Below are 20,550 nucleotides of genomic sequence, written 5' to 3' on the forward strand. Positions count from 1 at the left end.
TGATCATTGATTCAGGCTTATAGAAGTGCAATTAAAAAACAAGAAAACAAGAATAAAAAAAATTACTGTAACAGTTCATAATTATGATCTGTTCATGTGTAAACAATGATGCAGGGAAAAAAATTTTCTTCAAATCTCTTATTGTTTTGTATAATAATAAAACAATAATTGTAATGTAATCCAACACTGTCTTATTATTATTATTATTATTATTACAGTGAACCTCAAAAAAATAAAATAAAATTGATAAGCCCTAAGAACTATGATGAGGTTGATTTAAGGTGAGTTATACTTCTGTCCCTGTCTTACATCAATAGTAGAGTTTATTTTTGATATAATATATATAAAATTATAAAAAAATTAATTTAATTTTTTTAAAAAATTTTAAAATACTTTTTAAATATAAAAACAAGGATACTATTATTAAAGCCCATTAGTCATAAAAAGATTGTCCAATTTGCATGGGTTGGTTAAATTCCTCCCTTTTGGAATAAATTAAAAAATGAATTTTGTAGTTTTGCAAAATGAATTAAACAGTTGTTGTAGTTTCAACTTTCAAGAATCAATTAATTAATTAGCCCTCTTCGCCCGTTTTGAGTCCTTTTAAAATAAATTTATTTTGTTTAAATAAAAACAGAAAAAGAAAGAGGAAAAGAAGGAGTTAATAATATGAAAAAAGAATATATATATTTTGAAAATAAAATAATATAGATTAAGCATGATTAATATTAATTCAAGAACTAATTGAATAATTTTTAAAACTAGAAAAACCAATTTATAATCTACTCCCACTACTCGTCCAATGAATTCCCCAGTGACCATAGGGGGGAAGGCCACCCGTCTCCTGGTGGTGTCTTGAAAAGGAAAGGGGAAAAAAAAAAAAGTGGAAAAGGTTCGTGGAAGTTTTGTAACGAGATGAGGAGCGTCTGATGAAAGCGGAAAACAAGATCAAATCAAGAATTAATCAATCAATTAACAGCTCAAGGCGGGGCTTCGACACTCGACAGGCGTCCTTCTCTGCTCTCTATGATTGGCTACCGACCGTCTCTTCTTTTATCTTTATTATAATTTAAATAAAGAAAAAGAAATGGACCTGCAAATGAAAGTAGCCCAGGCGGTTCATGTCTTGAATCACGATACCCAATCCTGCAACCGCGTCGCTGCCAATCAATGGCTCGTTCAGTTCCAGCAGACCGACGCCGTTTGGGAGGTCGCCACCTCCATTCTCACCTCCGATCATCTCCACCTTCAGCAGCAGACGCCGCCGCCGCCTTTTGTCTCCGATTTAGAAGTCGAGTTCTTCGCGGCACAGATTCTCAAACGAAAGGTTTGTTCTATTTCGTTACCTTGAATACTTCAATGCTGTGCTTCGCTAAGGTAAAAGCTCTTGGCTTCTTCCTAAGGCAAAATGACGGACTGTTTCTCGGCTTGAATCTGAGTGCTCCTGGATTATGGAATTTCGAACAAAAATACCATTTTTGTTCTCTGGTTATTCAATTTGACTGTTTATTTACTTCAAGCTGACCTTCACCATTCTCATGCAGATCCAAAGTGAAGGCCATTCTTTGCAGTTAGGAGTTAAAGATGCTTTGTTAAATGCTCTTCTCGTGGCTGCCAAAAGATTCAGTTCAGGTCCTCCCCAGGTGCTTCAAATTTCTTTGGACTAATGGGTGCTCCACAGCTTGGACAGCTGCTGTCATTGAGCTATAACATTGAGTAATTGGAAATGAAATGTGTTTTTGATGAATTATTGTGCTATCTTAATGACAGCTTTTAACACAAATCTGCCTTGCACTTGCTGCCCTTATGCTTTGTGCCGTTGAGCATGGAAAACCTATCGAGCAGCTTTTCTACAGTCTTCGGACTCTGCAGAGCCAGGATGATGGTAATGTTGCTGTGCTGGAGATGCTCACTGTTCTTCCTGAAGAAGTTGTTGACACTCAAAATACTGATTGTAGAGTTAGTCCAGCCCATAGAAGTCAGTATGGCCGAGAGGTTTAGGCTCTTTCTTCAAACTTATTTTTTACTATTCTAGTTTTTGTATTTTTACCCTTTTGTCTCTCAACTTGTCTGTCGACTTCCTCACACAATTGCCTTTAAAGCAGCTTCTCTCACATACTCCTATGGTTCTTGAGTTTCTACTGGAGCAATCTCAGAAAATTTCCGATGGTGGTGTTCAACTGCATGAAAGAAACAGGAAAGTTCTCCGTTGCTTATTGAGCTGGGTAAGTTCAGATTTTCTACGTGTTTTGATATTATATCTGAGTAGTTCTATCATCGCCCTTATTTTTGCTTCTTGCACTCAGGTACGAGCTGGCTGCTTCTCAGAAATTCCTCGAGACTCTTTGCCAACGCATCCACTTCTTAATTTTGTGTTCAACTCTTTGCAGGTAAAGATAATTGTCTTATTGGTTAACTTCGTGTTTGAGATTAATGACATTCTCTTATTCTGGTGGATGTAGGTTCCATCTTCATTTGATCTGGCTATTGAAGTCCTTGTTGAACTTGCAAGTAGACATGAGGTAGGCTCATGCCATATTGTAGATTTATTGGCCACTTATGATATACAAGAATAGACACATATACCTTGTTCTTATTTTTCTATACAGAAGAAAGTTATATTTGCTGTTAATGCACTCACCATATTAATCAAATTGCAACTATGATAGTTCTAGAGTCCAGGGATCCTGGGTTAAGTAGGAAAAACAATAGTTCTCTTGCAACAATTTCATAAAAGTTAGGGGTGTAGTAAGTGATAGTATTGAATTTTGATAATGAAAAAAATAACCAAGAATCTTCATTTCACTGTCCCATATCTATCACTGATAAACAAAAGAAATTCAATACAAAGATATCCACATGAGTATGGTTGAAGGAGGAAAGGTTGCAAGATCCTATAGAGGTGTGTTGTCTTTGCTCCCAATTGCATGGGGAAGGTGTAACTTTTGCAAGGATCTTCCTTCATCAAGGCGGTTGTTGTGGCATAGTATACTCATGTTTTGCCCTTTTTTATTGACTTTAGTTTTCCTTTTTTTCCTTCTAGGAGGATGCCTTCTCCTCTTTACCAAGAAATGAAAAATTCACTTTTAGTTGTGATTGCTTTTTGTAGGGGCTACCTCAGGTTTTGTTATCCAGAGTACATTTTCTCAAAGAGGTGCTTCTTATTTCAGCTCTTAGCAGCAGAGATGAGAAAGTGATTAGTGGGCTTTCATGCTTGATGTCAGAAATTGGGCAGGCAGTACGTGTTTTTGCATGACTTCATGTTGCCCAATACTTCTGTATCCAACCTTCTTATCAGCTTTCTACTTTTTTTGTATTATTTTTAATGTACCACCAGACACCTTCTCTGATCGTAGAGGCAAGTGTTGAGGGCCTTGCACTTGCAGATGCTTTATTGAGGTGATTTCTCTATCGTGTTATTTATTTCTGATACTCGTGTTACTAATTTAATAAGGAAATTTCTTATTAGTTTTGAAGATTTATTGGAGATAAGTGACGTGTTTGAGAGATGTCTTTCCAGAATGCTCTATTTTATGTGCTCACGTGCCTCTAAAACTTAGCACCATGCTTCTTGAGGAGGGTTTTATTTGGTATTTCATGTAAAATTGTAGTGCTTAAGTAGTTAATCTAAAGTCTCAGCACAAGGATAGTACCAAACGTTTCTGACCTGGGAAGCCTGTCTAAGTATGTTGTTAAAGCTTCCTGCAGCTTGTTGATGGTTTCTCTTTACGTGTTCTGTTCATTCATGTCACATTTGTGTTATGCCTAATTTGTTTACTTTGTTACCAGCTGTGTGGCATTTCCAAGTGAAGACTGGGAGATTGCAGACTCAACATTGCAATTTTGGTAATTCTATTTATTAAATCATGTATGGTTTTAGTTGGATACATAAATATACAGGTCGTATACATGCTTTTGTTCTCGTGCACTGTTTTTTTCAATGAACTATATATACATTTAGCTTAGGTGTAAAAATTGTGGTTGCATTGTAACTTTAGAATATATTGGAGGTGTAAGTAAAAAATTATAAACAAACGAGGATGAATTGGACAAAGTCTCAACTTCTAATTGGTTTATAGGCCAAAGAGATGTTGTAATGTCTGGGACAAGGAAAATGCTGTACCATTCAATTTTAGAGTAGTTACTTAATGGGTGAGGTGGTTGGTGAATAGCAGGTTGAACAATGTTGCCACTAGTGAAAACTACCAATTGGTTGGTTTTAGCATTTGGACTCAAGAAGCAAGGATCTGATTTTTGCTATGGATAGGATGAGATTTAAAGGCTGAACATTGGCCAAATTTCCAAGATGTGATTTCTGAATTTTTGATACAACAACTCAGAGTTGGGTCTGGGGTTTGGTGGGTTGGTTTAGTTGGAGGAGAAACATTGGACGTGTAATCAGGGTTTGCTTTGTAGTAAGTTGGGGAGTGTTTGGGAGTGATTACAACAAGAAAGTAAGAAAATCAGAGGCTGCCTTGCTGCTGTGAACAGTCCAAATTGGAGGAAAGAGGGAGGAAGAGGAGCAACAGGAAGTGTGCACCCAAGAGAACAGAAAGATATCATGTTAAGCATACTTATGAAGGTTGCTTAATGAAGTTGATCCATTATAAAGATTGAGAAGATGGCATTCACATTTAGTTACTATATGTGACCTTTTCTGTTGATTAATAATGGTCCTTTGTTAAATGATGAAGCATGATAACTGTGACCATGCTTTTTTTTTTTCTTTCCCCAGGTCTAGTCTTGCAAGCTATATACTTGGTCTTGACGCAGAAGGTGCAAAAAATAGGAAACATTCTGAAGACATGTTGTTTTCTGTATTTTCAGCATTGTTGGATGCTCTTTTATTGCGCGCTCAGGTTTTACCTTACTATTCACCCTTAATTTTTCTTCTCCTTCTCTTGAATCTGGGTATATCTATTTCATGTGATGTTAAATGCACTTCATTTGCATCTGTTACCATTAACCTTCTGATCTTGTGGGTTTGTGATCATAGTTCAAACCAAGATTTCTTTTTCTTATGATAAGAGAAAATTGTATTAAAAGCATTACAAAAGCTTGATGTATGATAAGTCATCCTCACAAATAAGAAAGCAGAAGGAAAATCATGTACGAACAGCCCAATCCTGCTGTATATCAGCTCAAGAAACTCCCCTAAATGCACCTGAAGCATGACATCCCAATGAAGAAAGGAAAGCTATCCTATCCCACAACATTTGTCTTGAATTTTACTGGTTCTTAAAAACTCTTAACATTCCTCTCCAAGCAGGTACACCTTATAACTGCACAAACAGCACTAAACCACAAAGTCTTACGATCTTCCCTCTCACCAAAATCCACAAAAGAGATTAAAATCTGACACTCAATGTGGTAATACCCTTGAATCTCCACCATAAATAAACAATCTTCACCACATATCCATTACACAAGCGAACAATGTAAAAGTAAGTGACAATGAGACTCATTGCTTTGTTGACAGATAACACGGATATTGGGAAATAAAGCCTCATGAGGCCTTCTTATTTACAACGAATCATTATTAATTTTGTTGAGCACTACTGTTCAGGTAAAGAGTTGGGGGCTGAAGAAGTTTGAGAGAAGTTTCTCTATGTTCTTATTATAACTGAAGAGTATAATACAATATATATAGGAGAAGAGTGCTAACCTTACAGTCTATCAAAATAGGAAATATTTACTAGACAGGAAAGGATCCTACACTAAACTAGAAAGGAATAATCTATGAGATCTGGTTTAGCTAATACCAGATTCCCCTAACTGATTTTGAGGGAGATTTCCACAGGGGCTTGGGAAATATGACAAAAAAAAGGACTTCAGACCTTTCAAAAGGCCAAACTCTTCAATCAGTTCTCCCAGTTAAAACAAAAGAATTAAGAACAGAAAGCAAATTTAGGAGATCCTTGTATTTTCTATCATTAGATTCCTTAAAAAATGAAAGTTCAAGTTTATATTAATCCCCTAAAATGAACAAAAATTAGAATAGGAGCTCTATGCAAACTAGAGAGGCGATAAAGATGAGAAATAGAGGCTTTATGTTTCAATGGCTAATCAGATAGTGGGGTTTATGAGAAATTTCCTTTGGTCAGGCATGGAGGAGAAAATGAGAGATTATTTGGTGAGCTGGGAGGTCTTGTAAATCCAAGAGTGAAAAGGGTTTCAGACTGGATCATTTGGCGCAGAAGATTATAGTTCACGTAGGAAAATGGCTGTGGTGCGATTCTTTGTGGCACAAAGTTGTCTGTAATGCTTATGGTGCACATGCTAATGGTTGGGATGCCAAGCTTGGATCAGTTGTCTCGCACTTGAGTCTGTGGAAGTTTATTTCACTGGCTTATTCACATTTTCTTTCTCAATTGAATTTTAAAGTGGGAAATGGAATCTGCATTTTGGTTTGGGAAGATTTGTTGTTAGGGGAAACTCCTTTTTCCATTGCCTTTTCAGTTCAAACCACATTTTAATAGTTTTCGGCACCAGCCTTTGGAGGTGGAGTGGAATTTGTCATGGTAGATGAATAGGAGCATGTTTATAAGTTTTGAACATGCAAAGATGATGGCATTGCTTTTAGATGTTTAGTCAAATTCTGGTTTTGTGTGTGTTGAGGTAGAGAGATACCTTATGTGCTGTGTCAGAGCTATTACATAAATACTACATCTGCCGTTGTTGACATGCATTTATCACACTGTTGATGTTGCCAGTTATTTGATTGCATCTCACTTTCTTATATAAAAGGCTATGAATTTCAATTTGGGGCCATGAAAAAATTTAGAAAGAAGAGCACTAGTGTCGTGATTTTCCATTGATTCTGATGATTGAACATCCAGCATAGGTTTTTGCTATAAGTAGTGAAGGTGGAAGTATTTTCTTCTTTGAATTAAATATAGTGTAAGATATGATCTGTTTTGTATGCTATCAAGAGTAATTTATGTTTCTTCATACTCATACTATAACTGTATTGAAAATCTGGTTTTATAGGTTGACGAATCTACATTCATTGATGAGAGTGAAACAGTTGATTTGCCTGATGGTCTTGCGCATTTCAGGATGAATCTTGTTGAACTTTTGGTGGATATTTGTCAGCTTCTAAAACCTACAAGATTTGTACAAAAGGTGCTCCTTACATACTTGCACACCATGAATTAGTGCATGTACATCTATTTTTGTCTCAATATTTGGGAGGAAATGAAACAGGAGATTGAAGAAGTTAAGGAAGCAGCTGTTTTCTTTTATCCTCCATGAAAACAGGTGTTTTTACATAAAAAATAAAAAATGTAGAGGGGTTATGACTGTTATCTTCAAACAACATCCTCAAATGCTATCATGTTGCTGGATGCTCCCTAATGGTTATCGTGATCTGATTCCTGTTCAGTGCCTATATGACAGTAAAGGATTAGGGATGCCTGAATTCCATTAAATAACACCAACCATATTAACTTTGTGGAGGCTTCTCTGTGGATTAAGAAGGTTATGTAGGATTTCGTGTTTTCAGGGGGGAGAGACCACTTGGTTAGTTGGATGTGTGCTTAAAATTGAACTAGAAAATTGGTTTTGGATTGCACTCGTGTGAATCCATGAAAATTCATGTTCAAGGTTTCTCCTCATTTCTTTCCTCTTTTAATGTTGGAAGCGGGTACTTTGTCCTTCATTTTTTTGGGAAGGACCTGTGAGGCCAGAGGGAGCTTCTTGTTCCGGATACATTACTCTTATTTATCTTTCCACTTTTCCAGCAGCCTAATTTTCTAGCTTCCATGTGTTTTCTTTTTCATCTTTCCTGTTAATAATAACCCTTTTCCACAGAAATAAATGTCATTTTTGACAAAAAAACTAACCATCTCAGAGCCAAGCCATGTGAAATATGATCTGTTTTTGTCAGTGTCTTTTTCACTCAATACCACGTTAATTTCCTGAGCAGATAAAGACTGTATGGTGGTAATGCAGGCTGATGAAAGGGAAGTATTGAAGTTGAGGGTTGGGAAACCCAAGAGGATGTGAGGTGTTCTCGATGGAGTTTAGTTAAGTGTTTAGTTCTACTGTTTCGCTTAGATTAGTGGAATGTAAATCTAACCATTGCTGGTTATTTGCAATGTCACTGGAACATGAGATGTTACACTGTACAATCTTCACATTAGATTCTTTGCTATTAAAAGTGTTTTGTCCATCCACTGCTACTGAACCAGAAGCAGAGCATAAGATCTCAAAGTGGTTGTTTTCTTATTGCACAGGAGTGGAAGTCTCAAGACTTCTTTTGTTTATCAATTCCTTTCCTTTTTTCCTTAATGTTGTCTTCCATCCTTCTTCTGAAACTAAGATTTCAGATCTTAGTAGCCGTTATGGTAGATGATGATGTCCTTTTTTGCTTCTTTAATTTTTGTTGTAGCTTTTCTTTGGTGGTTGGGCATCACCAAATGTATCAATACCTTGGAAGGAAGTTGAAACCAAACTGTTTGCTCTTAATGTGGTAAGTGCAACTTGCTACTGTGATTTTGCTGTTATCTTTCTTGCATTGTTTTCTTGTATTTCTGTGTTATTTCTATCTTCTGTAAGTCTGTATCAAGCAGAAATTTATTTTTTGGCCATACAGCAATTGATCCCTGTAAATGTACCAACAAAATTTTTATATTATGTACAAGTAGGTTATATGATTAAAGGCTGTTTCGGTATTACTTATTTCTTAACAGCTGAATCTTGGAAATGTTTAAGATGTTTCTCTGCTGTCACCACTATGAGGTCACCCTGCACATGATCTCTTACCAAGCCTGTAGGGAGTTCTTACAGCCATTCATTTTTTCCCCTAAAGGAGCTTCTATAAAACTTGCATAGTGGTCACTGCATTATAGTAATACAATATTAGTCTTATTGTATTTCTTTTTCCAGGTCTCTGAATTGATTCTACAAGAGAGCCAGGTCTTCGACTTCTCGGTGATTATGCAGTTGGTGACAATCTTTTCCAGTATCCCTCCCAACAAGCTTAAGGGATTTATGTGCATTGTATGTGTGATATGTCCTTTGCTAATTTATGTATTTTTGAAAATCTTGAGCAAAATATCAGCTTCTCAATAATAACACTTTATTGGAAGAAAATTTGTACATCGCACCGTTTAACTCTGGGATGAATAGGTTTTGTTTATTCTTATTTTTTACTAGATAATTATTTTCATTTTAGGTATACAGGTCACTCGCAGATGTTGTTGGTTCCTATTCCAAGTGGATATCTACATTTCAAACTATCGCTAGGCCTTTACTGTAAGCATACTTGTACATTTGAGAGCTATGGCTTATGTTCATATATGATTTAAGTGTGAATCTAGGTGTATTTTGCTCTGTTATATGCATGTTAGAATTGCCTGCCTCATCAACATTTCCTTGGTGTTACTTTGACATCATTTATTACATTGAACTCCTTAGAAAATAAGGCTTTGTTTGCATCATCTGGCAGCATTGTTTCTTGCTTTCAAGTTTTCTTTTTGTGCTGATTTGCTACTTTCAGATTATTTCTTGCTGCGGGCATTTCAGAGCCCCAGTCCTCAAATGCTTGTGCCTCCGCCCTGCGCAAATTTTGTGAAGATGCTTCTTCAGTTATTTATGAACCTGCAAATCTGGAAGTTTTGATGTGGATAGGAGAGGTACTGCTCTTGTTTTTGCACTTGTGGATTTTTTTTATGTTAAACTAATATGTCTTGACGGATTTAGTGTTTCCACGTCTTGGCTGAGATGCAAGTCTTCAACCACGGTTTCTATTAAAGTGAAATTTAAGTCAACAATTGGAAAAGTGCTTTAGTTGCCTATGCACGTGTAAACATGTTTGAAGAATCATAGTACTCAAGATATTCCTGATTGATACATTGTATGAATTTTCTTTCTGAATGTCTTACAATGCTGCTATCAAAACTCTCTTATTTTGTTATGGCATTCCTCTTTCTGCAAGTCCCGTAAACTGCATGTCTCCTTGATCTGCAATTTCCAGAACGACTAAAACAGAGAGCCAATGTGAAATAGTAGGATGGTAGCATCTCAGTGTTTTCCTTGGCCTTGCAGTTCATGGTACCACTTGAAAAACAAACATTAAATGTCCCCCTCTCCTAAAAGAAAAGGGAAACATTGTACATCCCCTCCCTAGAAAAAACACAAATAAAGTTTCATCCTTGTGATCAGTAAATCTTTAAACACCAGCATTGCTATTGATACTAGAAATGCTATTGATCGTTTTGTAGCTTGTGGTTATGGCGTTAAATGGACTCAAACACACAGCATTTCTATTTGACCACTGCATATCTCTACCTCTCATACACGGTGATCTGGTAATGTCATTATTTTATTTGTCAGGCTTTGGAGAAGAGGCAATTACCTTTGGAAGATGAGGAGGAGGTAGTTAGCGCGATAAGTATGATCCTTGGTTCTGTAACAAACAAAGAGCAAAAGAACAGCCTGTTGGCTAGGCTGCTTTCTTCTTGCTATGAAGCTATAGGGAAACTGGTAAGCTCTCAAGATTCTCTTGCATGTCTACTTGTCATATTTATTTTACCTCTTGCAACAGCCATGTTATCCTTGTCTTTTAACTTCTAGCTATCAGCTTTCTTTGTATTATCTTGTGTTCATATGGTTGTGCTTCTAGCTCCTTGTCATTTTCTTTGCCAAATGATCTAAAGCGAAGCATTTTCCTGTTTTAGTCCCATACCTTTTGCTTTTAAAATACAACTGATTCTAAAAGAGCTCCTTTTCCCCTTCAGTAAGTGACATGAAGTCTAGGGAGCAAGTTGGAGTTTAGGTTTTGGCATCCTTTCTTCAATATAGGGCATAGCTATGTTAGTCTTCTAGTATAATTTTTCTTTAGAAGCATTTGAAGTGTGCCGGCATTATCATTTGGTAAAGGAAGGAATTTACATAGCATGGCAAGGCAGATTGTAAGTGAGACACGATTTCACAAGCTTTATATTTGAACCTTGGTTACATTTGCTTTCCAGATGACATTTCAGTAGCCTCTTTTTGATAGATTCTCATTGCACCTGTAGTGGGAGTAGACGAAAGATAAAATAGTTGCTTATGATTTCCTACCTTTGCAAGCAGGACAGTGTACACACTTGATAATCCTCTATGAGGCTGTTCAGTTGCTGTGGTTGAATTTTTTTTTCTGGCTAATATTTAATGTCTAATAGAGGGAGCATTGTCAAATGTGTCAGCAGGTCATAGAAGGATGGTAGGCTTCCATGTAGTTTAGAGAATAATGGGATCTTGTTTGTTTCAGTTTGCTTATAGTTGAGTTGAGACCATTACAAAAAGACCTGCTTTCCATGCCTTTTTACCAATGCATGTTTCATATTCCATGGCGTGTGTTAATCTCAAACAATATTTAATAGCTTAATGTTCTTTAAGGTTAATGAAGGCAGCAGCGATTCATTCAGACAAAATCCAGCTGCTTATACACAAATTTTGAACTCAGCAGCAAGAGGGTTATACAGGTATACTATTGAGACAGATGAGATTTGTCATTGTGTATATGTGCAATTTTTAACTTGTGCAATCATGTGTTCATTGAGGACAAGACTTGATACTTTTCATCTCAGCTTTTTGTGGAAAGGGAATGGATTCCTTTGATTTTATCTATAAAAAATTCCTTGTAGAAATACAAGAAAAATAGTTGAGCTCCTTTCTGTGAGCATCACAAGCTTGCTGTACTATGAAAGTCCTGCCCCAAACCTAGTTGAGTAATCCTAGTTCTTTTATATTTTCTGTTTCCCTTCTGAACAGGTGGCAGTGCTTCGGGTTTTATCTTATTTGTTTGTGCAAGAAGAATGAAACTTAAAAGTGTTCTTCCTGTCCGAATTTGTGTAATTGGACTCCTTTCCAAGAGCATCACACATGTACTCTGGAAAGACTATAAACTGAAAGTCCAATGCCTTCTTTTAAGTATCAACTCTTTTTTCATTTTTTGATTGATTGGAACCTCACCATTGGTATGCATGCCCACCTTATATGTTGTTTATTATTTGGCTATGGCTTTGATGTTTAATTGTTTAATTTACAGGATGGGAACTGTATTTAGTCATCTTGTAATGCCTCATCCTAGTGGTCCTGCTGCTGATGATCCTATATTTGGTCTGCTAAGCACCTTTTGGCCCATGTTAGAGAAATTACTTAGGTCTGAACACATGGAGAATAGTAATTTATCTACCGCAGCTTGCCGAGCTCTTTCACTGGCAATTCAGTCGAGCGGTAATTGGAGGGTGTTCTTTTTGTTTTTTTCCCATCCTTTTGTTAGTTTTATGTCCACATAGTTCATTTACTTTGTTTATTTGATGAGTAACCATATAATTAGAAGCCATGACCGAGTTGCATATTGCAGGGCAGCACTTTGCTTTGCTATTGCCCAGTGTACTAGATTGCCTATCAACCAATTTTTTGTCATTCCAGAGTCATGAATGGTATATCAGAACAGGTATTTTCAATTATATATGCACGTGCTTGCATTTACAGCATAGTGGAAATACTATCTTATAATTCAGGTCTGAATAATTTGGTGAAAAAAAAAGCCACTTTTCATTATTCTTGATGACACAAACAGACGTGAATTCTATGACTCAAAAGTTGTATTTCATTACATTCATATCCGTGTGTCTATTCATGCCATCTTTAAAAACAATGTTGTAATGCTCAGCATCACTCTAATTGTTTTTTTTTTTCAGTATGAATTATTTAAACTTGTGCAGTAAAAGGTTACATCAATTACAAATTGTAGTCAGCATTGTTTATTATTATACACCTTTGTTTATGATTCAATTATTTTCCTCATGTTTACTTATCTTCTGTTTCTAATGTGTTTTTTTTTTTTTTTGTAACGGGGGAAGCTTCTGTTGTCATTGAAGAATTCAGTCATAAAGAGGAATTTGGACCATTGTTTGTCATTACTTTTGAAAGATTTACACAAGCAACATCAGTTATGGGTCTTAATTCTTCATATATATGTGACCAAGAGCCTGATTTAGTGGAGGCTTACACAAATTTTGCTTCCACTGTGGTGCGTGGTACTCATAAGGTTTGGTATACTGTTCTGGTCAATTTTTATCTCTTTTTTCCTCTTGCCTTTGATTATGGAAAATATGAAGCAACCTCATTAAATAGAACTTTCAAGGGTAATCTTCATCTCTTGGATTTCATGTCATAGCATCTATACCTGGACTGAGCATATCCAAGTAGATGAATTTGTTCTTCAGAGGTTTATTGATACTTAACTACTTCAAGCTAATAGTTTTGAATGACTTGTTCTGCTGTTTGATATATTTCAGGAAGTATTAGCTGCATCTGGTTCTCTCCTTGACGTTTCCTTTCAAAAGGCAGCTATATGCTGCACTGCTATGCATCGAGGAGCGGCGCTGGCAGCAATGTCATATTTGTCATGTAAGTATAGCAATCCTGCAGTGCTGAGGTCTTCCAGTTTGAATGCTTGATAATCTCTTGATGGTTTCTTACTTCTTGTGAGGCTAATATGGAATGCATAAAAAAACATGTAGCGCTTCAATGTTGTTAACCAATAGAAATAAAATTTCAAGAAAGATGAACATGGAAAATGAGACACTTTGAATGGTAGAGGGACTGTTAATTTTCGTGTTAACACCTAATTGAGTTGCTACAGGGTTAAAAAAAACAGTGTTGAAATTTTACAAAGTGTTATTGCTAAGTGTATTTCTTTCCGAAGAAATAGTTGTTAATGGTGTAAGAACCATTAAGAGTGTGAATGTTGGAGTTGTTTTGTTGTACAAATCTAAAGGGTTTAAATTCATGGTGTAAAAGTTTAGAGATGCTGTAGAGAGGCTATCATGTTATGATAGTAGCGTGGTTCAATTGTCACGAGTGGTGGTGGTGGTAGCTTTAATCCTTTTAACCTCTGTTAGTCAATTTGTATCTAGTTGAACACTAACTCTTATCGTCTCCCTTAACATTTAATTCTTAAGGTTAAGCATGGGTGGTTAAGAATTGGTCTAGGATATAGGGAGGTCTTAAGGTTCAAGTCTTAACCTTAGATAGTGTGTTAAAGTACAACTCTTTTGCCACCAAGTATGGGGCCTCTTTCCATTAAATACTAAATGGGTCAATAAACACAATAGCTGACATGACTCGTTCCAAGTACTGGATACTAGTTGTGCACTCGAATGGATCAAGAAATATCCTGCTACTTGTGAGAATATAGATGTGTGTACCTGTGCATATAATACATATATAAGACATGATTCTCAACCCTGGAGTTGAACCAAATATGGTCAACAACAAACAAGTTTGCTATCATTCAATCCATTTTAATCAACCCCATTTAACACCCCTCCCACAACCAAATTTTTTATGATTTATAAAACAATTACATACGATTAGATATGCTTAGGTGTTTGAACCTGTAGATCTAAATTATAATCATCATAATGAATTAATATTGTGAAGAAGCTATTACTAGGCCACTTCCTTAAAAGAAAAAAACAAAGTGAAAAAGTAGAATAATCCACCCTCGAAGAAACAAATTTTTAACATGAAAGATCTGTCCAATCATGCCTGGTTTCTGCTAATGAAGCTTTGTGAAAGTCAACAAGACTCTTAAGGAACCCAGAACAACCAATCTATCCCAAGGAATTGCCAAACAAAAGTTGATTTTATGAAAAATCCTTTGGCACATGCAGCTTCAGAGTGTTCTGATCTATACATGTTGCCTGTTCAACTATCTTATGCCTTTTGTGTTATTCATAATTGTAAATTTGCTTACTTTTGGACAGTCAATTATGTTATAAATCATGTTATAAGCTTGTACTTCAACTTTGTTTAGGTCACTTTTCTATTATCACGTGTCTGATAATTTTCCTAATCTTTTAATTACTGGTTGTTCAAACATGGTCAAAAACTAAATCTCCTGCAAAGTGATATGTCACTTGCAACATAACATCTTTAATGAGAGCCTGGTCACAAGCTTGGGTGAGCATGTGTGGGCATGCAAGGCTGCCAAAGACTTTTTAATACAAGAGAAACATAAATACATTTATTGAACAGCTACTTATGTCAGTTTTTTTTTTTTTTTTCCAGTTAAGTCTCCTCTAAGTCTTTTTAAAGAAATGATGGTACTCAGATGACCAGCTCTTTGCATCTAATTTTTGTTTAGCTTTGTTACACAATAATCCTTCGATAAGAGTTCCCTTTATTTCTTTCTGCGTCTATCTTAAAGTTGATGTTTTTTTTTCATATTTTGAGTTAATTTATTTTTATCTATATGAATAATTTTTCTCAACCCTTCAATCTCCTGTGGATATATTATTTCTCAACCCTTTCAGATTAATGTAATCAATTTGACATGTTTAGGCTTCTTGGAAGTTGGCCTAATCTCTTTGTTGGAATCCAAGAATTGTATTCTCGAGGGGTCATACAGTGCCATATCAATTCAGGTCATATCTCATAATGGCGAGGGACTTGTATCAAATTTAGTGTATGCTTTGCTGGGCGTTTCAGCAATGTCACGGGTAAGTTTCATTGTTACTCAATATAAATCATAAATGTAATTTCCTTATGGGTCATGGGCGTGAGTGCATGATGTAGTTAAGTTAAACGCTTCAATCTTCTTTTTGATTAAAATGCTATATGATGGTATTTTAGGTCCTTCCTTCTGAATAAGTCTTGGCTTATTTTTCTTTTAAGGATATGTCATTATTGACCGCTAAACTAAGCAAACTCATGGTGCTATTTCTCCTTGCTATCAATAGTATTGTATAATTGTCTATTGAAATAGCAGTAAAAAATTGAAAAGGATTTTAACTGGAACATAAATTCATCAGAATTTTCTTTGGAAATAGAAGTTGCACTCTTATTTATTTCCCTAATTCAAAATAAATCCTTGTCTAATTATCATGTAAAACATCCTGTGAGTAAAAGTGTTCTTGAATATTTTGTTTTATTCTCCGAAGCATAACACATATAGAATCATTGGTTTTCTTAGATTGAAATAATTGAAAATAGAGAAAGAAGAAGAGGAAAGAGATAGGAAAGGAAGAGAAGTATAAAAATGATAGAAGTGCTGTCTTACTCTTTTAGACACACCCACCCACCCCACCCACACACATATATATAGTATGTAGACAATTACATAAATACCTTGACAAGAAGAATGTAATATTTGGATAACGTAATCTAACTACTCTTTATTGGTAGTTGGTATGTTTGGCATGCTGGATTGGGTTGGACGAGAGGCTAGATTGGACAAGTTTTGTTAGTGTCCTTTGTTTGGTTTAAACTAGCATGGACTAGATAACTATTCTGTTTTATGTTTGGTAAGAATGGGGTTTAGACAATAACATGTTGTGATGACAGCAATGTTTTTGTGCTGTTTCATGCAAATAATATTATGATAAATATTTGGATTAAAAAAAAAACTATTTATCTATTCTTTGTATATTATTAAATTTATTTTTTTGAAGTATTATTTTATTTTATTTTTCTTGCGCTATTGGAGTTTAAAAAAAAAAAGCTATTAATTATTTTTTCCATTAGTTTCATAAATAAAATGTCGGATTTCAAAAGCCCAAGTCATAGATTGAAGAGTATTCTTGGATTAAAAGGAAATGGGTATAGGTATTTTGGGAAGGATGTCTAAGATAATATTGTCATATGAATGGGACAGGTTTTGTCGAATTAGCTTGAAACAAAAAGGGCGCCTCTTGCCCATATCCTGTCTTGTGTCATTCTTAACCAAACACTCTCATACTCATTTATCTTGTCTTGTTATTTTCCATGTACCAAATGAGCATCTTACACACTGCTGTAGCTACAAAGTGACGTGATTTTTCTTAGCATGCTAACTTGTTTTTCAAAATGAAACCTAATAAGCCTGAAATCCGAAGTACATAGAACTGGGTGCTTTCTATCTTGCTTTAGTATAGAAATAAATTAAGCATCAGAAAGGAATTATTGAAGAAGTTTAAGGGCTAGCAAAATTGGCCTGGGTTCATCTGAACTCCCGTGTAGAGCACTTGGGACCTTCTATTTTCTGTAGCTTGATGTTTTGCTTGTATTATTCCAATACATTTTATGAAAATATTCCAATACATTTTATGAAAACACAGCTAATACCCTTTGCTTGATAGGTTCACAAATGTGCAACAATCTTGCAACAGGTGGCTTCATTTTGCAGTTTAAGTGAGACAACAACTTGGAAGGTTGTTCTGTGTTGGGAGTCTTTGCATGGATGGCTACATGCAGCGGTCTCTCTCTCTCTCTATCTTTCTATCTATCCCGCTCTTTGTGTGTGTGAGTTAGCAAAGTTTGAACGTGTAGGAAAATTTGTGAGATATACTGATTGTTGATCCATTGGAATATGAAGCGTTCACATTCTAATATAAGAGAGTAATTACTATAATGTACTGCTGAGTTGCTATGAACCTTGTTAGATTAGGCTTCTGGATGCTTGTTTCTAGGTTTTCCTTGTGTTTTATTTTTTCCAGTCTTGACATCGTTTGGCCACTGTAATCGTACCAGGTGCAGGCTCTTCCAGTTGAGTATCTAAAGCAGGGGGAAGCTGAAACATTAGTACCAGTTTGGATGGAGGCCCTCGTTGGTGCTGCTTCTGATTATCTTGGGAGCAAGACTTTCAATGGGGAAAAGAATAACTATGGGCATATGCAAGGAAAGGGAGGAAGAGTTTTGAAGCGCATAATTCGAGAATTCGCTGATAGCCACCGCAACGTCCCCAATTTGACCTAATTCCTGCCCAAAGGCTGACTTATATCAAATATGGCTGATTCAACCTGCAGCTTCAAGAGCTACTGAGCCAATTGCTGCTGTCAGTACACTTGCTTTGAAGCTTGGTGGATCGAGGGGGTCAATGTTTCGAGCAAGGCCCCCGCATCGTAACTATTATTCTTTAGCCTAACCTTCTTTGTACAGTCTTGTCCTAATCCAATTTTGATAGATCTCTTTCCTAAGATACATGTATTATTTATTAGCTCTTTAGTTTTGCTCTGCATGAGCGGCTGGAGATAAACTTTGTAGAGGATAGATACTTGAGAAAGAAATCAACACTGCCTATTTTCCCCAGAAACAAATGGTATACTTCTGGGCTAAAGAAGTCATTGTTTGACTTTTACCATCTTGTAGTTTGTTTGGCCTTATTGTACCTGAATTACTAATTTGCATCATATCCTTCTCTGGTTTGCCTCTGGTGCATTGGATTTGGCCTGTGGGACAATGATTGTTTTTTTTGTAGATAAGGACGAAGAATCAAGAGAAACTCATTAAACAATGAGGTTCGATATGAAGAGAGTGTTTGGCTATGCGTTAACTTTTGTGTTTTTTGTCAAACTCAATAACATAACGTTTGGTTGTTTTCAGCGGCTGTGTTTTAGCCATGGAACCCATGAAAATTTGATGTTTTACTTGTGGTTTTGCAGAAGCAATATTTTCATGCTTCTGCGTTTTTCAAAAATAAAGAGATGCACTCTTTACTGTTCATATAAGTGAACAGAGTTTTTCAAAAGTGAAGAGATGCACTCTTCACTGTTCATATAAGTGAACAGTGGGGTTGGGTCTCCACTGTTCACTTATGTGAACAGTGGAGTGTTTCTAGTTGAACCGGGTCCAGTTCAAAGCAATGCATTGAACCTGGTCCGACCCAGTAAAAAAAATTTATTTTTTTTAATTGTGTTTTATTTGAAAAATTAGAAGAAGATCACTTGATGATGTAGCATTTGCAGAATTTGATCGCAATTCCAATTTTGTTCTTGTCGGGTCCGATCCAGTTAAAAAAATTCAATTTTTATTTTTATTTTTAATTGTGTTTTATTCAAAAAATTAGAAGAAGATTATTTGATAACGTAACATTTGCAGAATTTGATCGCAATCTCAATTTTATTTATTTTACCTAATGTTGTTGCGCGCTTAAGAAACCATGAAAAATATAGTCCTTGTTGGATAGATTTCGTACGTGATGAAATTGCATATAGTTTAATGGAACAATAAAAAATATTTGATATCAATATTATTTATTTCATGATGTAATAATATTAGTTAAATTTACAATATATATATATATATATATACACACACACACACACACACTCAGTTTGAAAAGCATTCTTTTAACCAAACACATTAAACTACTTTTTGTTCAACCTCAATTTCAACCACAGTTTTAACCAAACATATATTTTTCCAAACCAACCTCAATTAAAAATTCTTTTTATAAAACAACTTTTTTTAAACCACAACCACAACAACTACCTCAATACCAAACACACTCGAACTAGAGCCCAAAAAAGAAAGAACAATTTGCATTGATGAATTTGCATAGCAAAGATTTCACTAATTGACACTCAGAGTGGAATATACCGCTTTATTACATATGTCCGACAGAGACTTCTTCTCTGGGTTGAATCGAATTTCTCTAAACATGAAAAAACAATATCTAGTTTATATTTTTTTTTGTTTTTGATACTGTTATTAAATTTTTTATAGTAGGTAAACTTGAAAATTATTGATAGATTCTTTGTTTGACTTGAAATTAACTTATCAAACTTGTAACTATAAATGAATTATATCATGTTCAATTAATTAATTTATTTTATTATAAGATAAGATTTTATAAAACTCATTCAAAATCACTCAAATATATAAAATTAAATATATATACACACACACACACTATAAATTATGAATTATATCATGTTCAATTAATTAATTTATTTTATTATATGATAAGATTTTATAAAACTCATTCAAAATCACTCAAATATATAAAATTAATTTATATATAATTCATTCAATTTCCAATATTAAATGATAAAATTTTTAAAAATAGAATCAAAAAACCAAAACAAACTCAAAGAGATAAAAAAAAAAAAAAAACCAATCATGTGAGCTTGAGTCATGGCCAACACATCTAGGTCTTTTTCTTCTTCTTTTTTTACCCTTTTTTTTTTCTAGAAAAAAAGAGCAACAAATTGGGTTTTTTAGTTTGAAATATGTTTCTCAACCCATTTTTATCCAACAACACTTAATAAACACCATACAAATCACCTTAAACATCTAACAACTCAAAAATACCCAAAAAACCACATAAAAAACAAAAATCAATATAATAAAAAAAATTCAAAATGAAACCCAATTTTTTTAGGCATGTTTATAGACAAAACCCATAACAATTGAACTTCTCTCGTCAATGGAATTTTTTGACACCAAAAAGATGAGTTTAGTTGTCGAAAAGTGACCAAATCAATTATTTTCTCTTTCCTCACTGTTTTTAGACGAGTTTTTTTCTTCTCACTCTAACTCTTGAACTGAAAAATAGAAAAAATAAATTTTTAAATCAAAATAAAAATTATCATTGATGCAAGGTTAGCGATATATTTTTTCGTAATTTATATTTTAGTCTTTTATCTTTCAACTTTGTATTTTTATCATAATTTCAAGCATATTTTTTTTTCTAATTAGGTTATAAAAGGATTTGATTGAAAGAAAAAAAATTAAAAATAAAAAAAAAATCCAGCTATCCAAGTTTTCATATGAATAGTTAAACTAACC

General features: G+C 34.8%; 1 protein-coding gene across 3 annotated transcripts; it reads left to right on the top strand.

Annotated features, from left to right (window-relative positions):
- Positions 1 to 794: 794 nt before the first annotated feature.
- Positions 795 to 18,170, top strand: LOC133682363 (transportin MOS14). 3 transcript variants are annotated; one of them, XM_062105680.1, is made up of 24 exons: positions 795 to 1,327; positions 1,545 to 1,643; positions 1,771 to 1,995; positions 2,106 to 2,225; positions 2,307 to 2,390; positions 2,463 to 2,522; positions 3,110 to 3,238; positions 3,338 to 3,399; positions 3,790 to 3,846; positions 4,736 to 4,859; positions 6,991 to 7,125; positions 8,393 to 8,473; positions 8,890 to 9,003; positions 9,179 to 9,258; positions 9,503 to 9,638; positions 10,339 to 10,488; positions 11,386 to 11,471; positions 12,038 to 12,225; positions 12,356 to 12,448; positions 12,858 to 13,027; positions 13,296 to 13,407; positions 15,346 to 15,503; positions 17,121 to 17,237; positions 17,512 to 18,170. In XM_062105680.1, exons 1-24 carry the CDS (start codon positions 1,088 to 1,090, stop codon positions 17,734 to 17,736), a joined length of 3,045 nt encoding a protein of 1,014 aa, XP_061961664.1. In that variant the 5' UTR covers positions 795 to 1,087; the 3' UTR covers positions 17,737 to 18,170. The 3 variants fall into 3 exon arrangements, with proteins under 3 accessions (XP_061961664.1, XP_061961662.1, XP_061961665.1); XM_062105678.1 differs by having other exon boundaries at positions 796 to 1,327; positions 12,858 to 13,045; XM_062105681.1 differs by having other exon boundaries at positions 1,186 to 1,327; positions 1,545 to 1,632; positions 12,858 to 13,045.
- Positions 18,171 to 20,550: the final 2,380 nt, after the last annotated feature.

Source organism: Populus nigra, chromosome 2 (assembly GCF_951802175.1).
Source record: "Populus nigra chromosome 2, ddPopNigr1.1, whole genome shotgun sequence".
NCBI lineage: Eukaryota > Viridiplantae > Streptophyta > Magnoliopsida > Malpighiales > Salicaceae > Populus > Populus nigra.

Coding starts and splice junctions, on each gene's coding strand:
- LOC133682363 (XM_062105678.1), top strand. CDS start 1,088: ATGGACCTGCAAATGAAAGTAGCCCAGGCGGTTCATGTCTTGAATCAC. Junction 2,226..2,306: donor TCCGTTGCTTATTGAGCTGG/GTAAGTTCAGAT, acceptor TCTTGCACTCAG/GTACGAGCTGGCTGCTTCTC. Junction 15,504..17,120: donor GCGTTTCAGCAATGTCACGG/GTAAGTTTCATT, acceptor TTTGCTTGATAG/GTTCACAAATGTGCAACAAT.